We start from the raw sequence: 6989 nt of genomic DNA on the forward strand, positions 1-6989 counted from the left end.
TGGTCCTCTAGCTAACCTATAGGATCCCACCCTAATCGATATGACTTTCTAGAAAATAATATACTCTCTTCGAGGTAAGAAATATGCCATGGAGTGGTCTAAGACATCAAGTCCACTAAAGCGAGATACTTGTCTTTGATGGTGAGCAATGATGGCTCAAATCTGCTAGAGCATGACAACAAGGTGGTGGGTTCTACGCTCTATGGAGTGTGGTTGTATGGTCTATTGTGACTCCCTTGACTCGTCGATGGTGTGATGGCATTGCTATAGTGGTAGCATTTGTAATAGTAGCGTGTAATAACCTAACTCTCAAGCCAATGTTGAAAAACTCTATAATAACCCGTTGGCTTGCTGACTTTGCCTTAGTTTTTTCCTTCCTCCTCAAAAGCTTCTCTTTGTATGCGCAGATCTGCAATAAGAATAATCCTAGGTATCTTTGGTCCTCATACTCTATCACCTTATGGAGAGGCTCAAATCCCTCTTGAAAAAGGCAATGAAATCTCCCTTTGATCATATAATATATTGTACATCTACAAATAAAGTGCTCCTTAGACTCAATCTCATGGTGGTATAACTTAGAAGAAAAAAAAGTACAAAAATAAAAAAATTAGAGAGAGAGAGAGAGGGGGAGAGGAAAGAGAGATAGAGGGAGAGAGAGGGACTAGAGGGAGAGAGAGAATATATATATATATATATATATATATATATATATATATATATAAAAGAGGGAGGGAAAAAAGGAAATTTAGAGAGATATATGTATATATATAAAGAAAATAAAGAAAAATATAGGGTGAGAGAGAAATATAGAGAAAGAGAGAGAGGGGAAGAAAGTGAAGTTTTGTTTCTCATTTTGTGGCAACTTCACACGAAGTTGATGCAAAGTGACTCACCAAAGTATGCAAGAAAAGCTAATAGATATTATTAAACCCACTTAGAAAAATTTATGATACTTCATTGGTTGCCATAGTACGATGAACTTTTCTGCAAAGTGAAAAAGGAATAAAGCTTCTCGATTTTTAGAATGGTTTGGCTTGTCAATTTTAGAAGGACAAACAATAGTACTCACAACATCATATGCTTCATTAGGATGTAGCATGAATGGATTCTAGAAAGAGAAACCACTACTCCAAATCATGAACTTTGTTGAGATGCAACATGACTGTTTGATCGAAGCGTCATACGCCTTGTATAATATGCAGTTGAATAGAGGACAATCTAAAAGATAAAACCATTTGTTAGAAATGCACATCCAACTTAAAGCGGTTAGTGAAGCATAAGAAAGTCACCCCTATAGAGGAGTCTATCTATTATGAGTAAACCATAACAAAAAATTTAGAACATTTACCAGTATTATGAAGATAACTATGTTTACGAGTGCAATTATTCGCCACTCTTTCCGTAAGTAATGTGCAACTGCACCTCTACAACAATACAAAAGTTCACAGACTTGAGATTACATAGTCAAGCCCTTTTTAGGATGAGTTTCTTTTCACATCAAATTCCATTACTTATGAAAATGTTGACTAAAAAATTTAATGCATATAACATTTATAAATCTCAATTTGCAAGGTAAAAAAGGGTTGAATATACTTGAGCTTATACAACTAAGAATCACTCTTCTTGGTAATAGTAAACATGGATTTGCATTGAGCAAAGGAGAAGAGTAGATTAATACCTGCAAGAATCACAATCATAGCATTTGATCGTAAGTTTGTTCTTGTAAATTTTGCAATCTTTGAGTGAAGCCATTGGTTGTAATCGCAAATCATAATAAGAAGCATTTCTAGCTTGATAACTACACCTATTTAATGACAACATAACTATTAAGCTATTTGTATACCCATAAGTATGCATGCTGAAATGTATGAAGCATAACCATACATACACCAACACACCTTGTTGTCTTCATATCTGTGTGAGAGAATGTAAGTAAGTAAGTAAGCAAGCATGCATGCATGTATATACATATGTACCTTTGTATGTATACATGTATATACATGCATATGTAAGCATTGGACACAAACACACATATGTAGTATGCCATTATATATGTTTAAATATTTGTGCATATATTGCTCCTCCATTTGATTTTATTGTGACTGTAGTTTGTATTCAAAGCCTATTACCTAGTACACTTCACAACATGTTACACTCCTATCAAAGCATCAAGGAAATAGGTTACCTTAAGGAGGAGTGATGACCTAGAAACAACAAGGAAAATAAAATGTGTAACACAACTCTTTATTGTTGGATCATGAAAATATAGGTTGGTATGAATAGACATGTTCTTCTATCTCTAATATCTTGTTTGATGTTCAATGAAGTGATCTTGAGTCAAATCCTAGCTAGAGTTTGTAGCTGAAACTTTGCACATATCCATCACTAAAAACTTGTTAAAATTGTAATATAGTGGACTCCAAATGCATTCCTAACAAGCCATTTTGCATACAAAAGAATTCCCATGCTAAGTTGTCAACCCCATAATCAATAGGAAGGTGCATGCTTAGAGTGCTCGAATGCCATGTCTTGGCTTATGAGAGGCAACAAGTTAAAATTTCAAAGAGAAGAAGGCAAAAGATTAGATTCTCAATAGAAAGTATAGCCATCATCTTGCCACAAAGGTAAGGGGTACTGTGCCTATTGATTTTAATTAAGTTTGGTGCACTAGTTGTACTTGTGAGCTCATAAGGGATAATGTGGCCTTTATGTGGTTACATCCTTTGCTTTGGTGTGAATTAATGGAAAGTTAAGAGGCTAAATTGGCTTGCAGTTGTTGATCATTTTGACATCTCTTATAACACCTAACTGAGCAATCAAACAAAACAAAGAAAAATATAAGAGTATTGTGTATGCAAAATAATGCAAGTCGTGTTTTTCTCTATGGGTATGTAGACATGTTTGTGAGTATTTCTAGAGTCTACATGTGTATATCATCTTATTAAGAGCTTACTCGCTTGGGGGTTTACAACATCCTGCCTCAATTGGGGTGAGTGATGCATGCTTGTAAGCCAAAAGAGTCTGCAAAAACAAGCCATAAATATGACTATGTACTGCCCTTGAGTTTCATAATGGCTAAACATACGATCTTTGGAAAACTTGCTTGAAGTACTTTTGAAAATGTAAGCAAGACTATTAATGATGAGGATCACATTAATGACCACTATAATAGCCATGACAAATGCAATATCATTGTAGTAGTATATCGTTCACCAAAATATATACAACTACTAACATGTAATGCCACCATTTTACTCAATAGATTAATGGACATTCACGTGTGATTTTGTTCAATATACCAACTTGTTTTGTCTCCCTGCTCCGCCAGCCAGCCCACCCAAAAAAGAAAAAATAAACATCCCCATACGCAAACATTCTCTACTTAATTTCTGGTCTTCTTCCCCTTCGAAAGTGTTCTCCTCAAAGATGTACTCCACGATTCGACAGTGCAGTAATATCTCTCACTTTTATTCCATTATAGTGCTATAATGCCTATGAAGATGCTATTGTGTACGCAGTTTAATGCTCTCCTTAATTATAGATAGCATGCCTATATAAGACTTGATAATGAATCCATATTTGTACCTGCTTGTAGGGCGTTCTTATGTACTAAGATGTAGCCTCCAACGTATAAACTAGCAAGACGTTGTTGTTCAGCAACAATTCTCTCCTTTCTTTCTTCTTTCCAAATCGCCAAAAGAAAACCCCAAGTCTAAAGATACAAAACGATTCTAATTAGGCACGAGCCTTCCTAATCAAGAAGGAATAGAGTACCGGATACTTCAACTCGAGGTCGCTACAGTATTTGATTTTGACGAAGCAGCTCTTCATACGGCTCCAATTCGCCTTATCATGGAGCTGATCAGCATGAATTGAGTAATTGGATCATCATAATTAAGGTGCTCACAAACTATATTTTGATCGATGCATTAAGCGAAAGCGAGAGAATAATTTCTTTACCATCTTTTGCATGAAGCCGGAGTAATCTTGCAGCTTGTAATTATGCCTGCGACAAAATGCAAACAAGGTGAGCTTATGATAATGTCACTCCAGCTCCACCTACATTCTGTAACAATATTTAAGGGCAAACTGAGATCAGTTGTGTTTTTTGTGTATAACGTGCCCGCTTTCACCACGATTCGTGACGACAAACCTGCAAAAGATAATAAGTTCATCTTAGAAACTGTCCAGAATGTGGCAATTCTAGCGGCCATTTCTCTAAAACTTAAACTTGTGTGTATTTGTCTGTGAGGGAAGCTTGTCGTCGTAACGTACGCAAAAATTGTGAATGCGGTTAGCGTGCCCAACAAAAGGCACACCAGGAACATATACTGATATTATGAGTCAAAGAAAACGCGCGCAGTTGCATTGTTTACGGCACTTGAGTACTATAATAATAATTAGCAGGTCTACTCAAGAATGTATTCCTAATATCAGCACCACGGATACTGCCCATAGAAGGAGGGAGACTTCTTTCAGAGCGCCTATAAATCCCACGAGCGATCTGTGATTGCCAAGAAGAGCAAATAAACGCGATTGCGTCATTAGAGAGAAGAAAACTAGATCATGGTCTTGACGAACACCTTTCATTGGCCCATTAATAATCTTACTACTTTGGGTAATTATTAGTAATATAATTTGATCAATTTATGAATGCATGGAGATGATGGACATTTAACTTACACACAGAAGATGAAGCCGCCGGTGAGGAGGATCGGGGTGGTGAGGAGGTGCTCACAGTCCCCATTCCTCGTGCCCAGCACCACTCCCAGGCTCACTATCGCCATCGACAGTCCCTGTTAATCAAATCGTAACTTATACATCGAACCCTCTTTCCTATAAACACTATAGTTACTATTATCGATGCACTTATAACTAATCAGTATGCATACTGACTATTTTTTCCCCTAATTACAGCAATGACTGCAACGAGAGAGAGAGAGAGGAGGTGTAGTACGAGGGCCAGGCAATTGACCCATTGGATGACAAAAAGACTCGCTGGGTGGCTCTTTTGATTGGTCATCACCCCCGAATATTTCTGCTGCTGCTGTCCAAACCTCTCCAAACCTCTCTGCTAGTTAATACTACTACAGATGGTGATGATGATCGTCGACGAAGAATCAAACACGCACCCACCATCCGTGCAAGGGAATAAAGGCTGCAAGGCTCTCTCTCTCTCTCTCTCTCTCTCTCTCTCTCTCTCTCGGTTCTAGATTTTCCCGAACCCACACTGACCACTGCCAGAGTAACGTCTTGATATATAATTTATATGCCCACTCACCTGCGACGAGTATTTCATCTCATCCTCCTCCCGAGCTAGATTGACCATGAGTATAATGAGCTGTTTTTGCTTGAAAAATAAATGCACCACCGATGGCAAATTGCAATGGACCCCTAAATGTGTACAACGCCTATGTTGTTGATGCCCTGGCATTATTCGTTAAGTTATTGGGTATAAGTGCACTTTGGAACACCCATGGAATTCTCGCGTTCTTAATATTGCCATACATCTTCCCATCATAATTGAGCTTTCTATAAACATTATAAATTACCAATACATCTTCCCATCTCACTTAAGCTATGAAAGGGCACACGGTCAAAGAGGCAACTCCTCTTCGAAGGAGGATCAATCCATCACCACTTCTAGACTTACATTGAAGCTAGCCGAGCGTAGAAGAGAGTCAACAAGTTGATGACAAATGCTAGCTTCAAAGGGATAGAATTTCAGTGTAGACTAACTTACTTGGAGACTCCTTGTCAAGCTTGAACGTCACATTAGTCTGTATGATACAACTGAAAGCATAATAGTTGCATTCACAAGGAACAACACATAGCCAGCTACACCAAGGGGATGAAGGGTTGAGAACGAGACACAACATCTAAATCTATCTTAGAATCAAATAAGCACCTTCCTCATGCGTGCAAAAACAATTCTCTCTTTTATCCTCATTCCAATGTGTTATAAGAGCAAGCCTTACGAAATCTAAGAATAAAGTCTTCGGTGTAGTGCACACCATATTTAAATGGAATGCAAGTGCCTATTTTTAGCAAAATCTTCAACACCCTTGCAACAAGAAGTGGTACTACATCTTCCAACACCCTTGCAACAAGGAATTTTCAGCAAATATCTTCGACATCCTTGCAACAAGAAGTGGCAATACATCTTGCAACATTGATGGATGCCAATCTTATGAATAAAGGGTCACTTCTTCTTTGCAACATTGATGGATGTTAATCTTATGAATAAAGGGTCACTTCTTCTTTGCAAGTACTCCTTATCATAATTAGCTCATGCATCGAGTCACCTACTTACCTAAAATTCCCGATAGTCCCACTATTCCATTCACCCAATCAAGAAAGAGGTCAAGGGTTTGAACTTTGTTGCCCATTGAGTGTCACCTAAACTCACTTAGCATATGACCTACTCAAATGAGGTAGCTCTCATACAATGGGAAGAATAGAATCAAAGGCACTCTTTTCTAGGTCATGGCTAAGTAAGCACAAATAGTACTCTCATGTTTCCTTATCGTACCTAGCAATTGAATGTAACCCTTTTTATGATGTAGGCCAATACCTACGCTCTACCAAACTTAGACGAAATGATGCATATTGATTCGTGCACTCTTGAATCATTGATGCTTTGTCTCTCACCGCACAAGTATCCTCACTACAATGTTTTTGCTATTCTAGCCTAACCACTGATTCCATTTTATGGTTGAGCTTGGATATTGAAATCCATGAAAAGAAATAGGCAGAGACTGTGGAACTCATTGGGCCTAGTTTGATGTCCATTGATGAGCTCCAAAGATCCTATGATTATGATGAATGCTTAGACTTGCTAAATTTGGGTCGTAGTTCACTTGCCATAAAAATAAGCCGGAATAGGCTCAACTACTTCCTTGATTAAATAACTCTTAGCTACCACCCACTAATTGTGGATCTCACCTACCAATCCCTTGTATATAAACCACTCAATGAAAGCTACTCAA

The 6989-nt window shown here is 37.8% G+C and overlaps 1 protein-coding gene across 7 annotated transcripts; it reads right to left on the minus strand.

Moving 5' to 3' along the window:
* Positions 1–969: 969 nt before the first annotated feature.
* LOC148011060 (tetraspanin-10-like) lies at positions 970–6125 on the minus strand. 7 transcript variants are annotated; one of them, XR_015689486.1, is made up of 12 exons: positions 4958–5183; positions 4684–4796; positions 4450–4504; positions 4276–4331; positions 4124–4153; positions 3961–4006; positions 3775–3858; positions 2954–3021; positions 1844–1914; positions 1594–1678; positions 1349–1424; positions 1169–1218 (listed from the first exon to the last, which is right to left on the minus strand). XR_015689486.1 is itself a non-coding variant. In XM_087671509.1 (11 exons), exons 1-11 carry the CDS (start codon positions 6015–6017, stop codon positions 1135–1137), a joined length of 777 nt encoding a protein of 258 aa, XP_087527635.1. In that variant the 5' UTR covers positions 6018–6125; the 3' UTR covers positions 970–1134. The 7 variants fall into 7 exon arrangements, 5 of the variants coding, with proteins under 5 accessions (XP_087527635.1, XP_087527638.1, XP_087527636.1 ...); XM_087671509.1 differs by lacking the exons at positions 1594–1678; positions 1844–1914; positions 4958–5183 and adding exons at positions 1679–1804; positions 5979–6125 and having other exon boundaries at positions 970–1218; XM_087671512.1 differs by lacking the exons at positions 1594–1678; positions 1844–1914; positions 4958–5183 and adding exons at positions 1679–1804; positions 5744–5873 and having other exon boundaries at positions 970–1218.
* Positions 6126–6989: the final 864 nt, after the last annotated feature.

Source organism: Lygodium microphyllum, chromosome 29 (genome assembly GCF_053477565.2).
Source record: "Lygodium microphyllum isolate KBCC chromosome 29, Lygodium_microphyllum_v1.1.10, whole genome shotgun sequence".
NCBI lineage: Eukaryota > Viridiplantae > Streptophyta > Polypodiopsida > Schizaeales > Lygodiaceae > Lygodium > Lygodium microphyllum.

What these genes read in the sequence shown, in the direction of transcription:
- LOC148011060 (XM_087671508.1), bottom strand. Translation starts at nt 5,023, where the DNA reads ATGACCAATCAAAAGAGCCACCCAGCGAGTCTTTTTGTCATCCAATGG. An exon ending in ACGAATCGTGGTGAAAGCGG is followed by an intron (nt 4,007 to 4,123) that starts GCACGTTATACA and finishes ATTTTGTCGCAG; the next exon opens with GCATAATTACAAGCTGCAAG. An exon ending in TATGATTGTGATTCTTGCAG is followed by an intron (nt 1,425 to 1,678) that starts GTATTAATCTAC and finishes GTATTGTTGTAG; the next exon opens with AGGTGCAGTTGCACATTACT.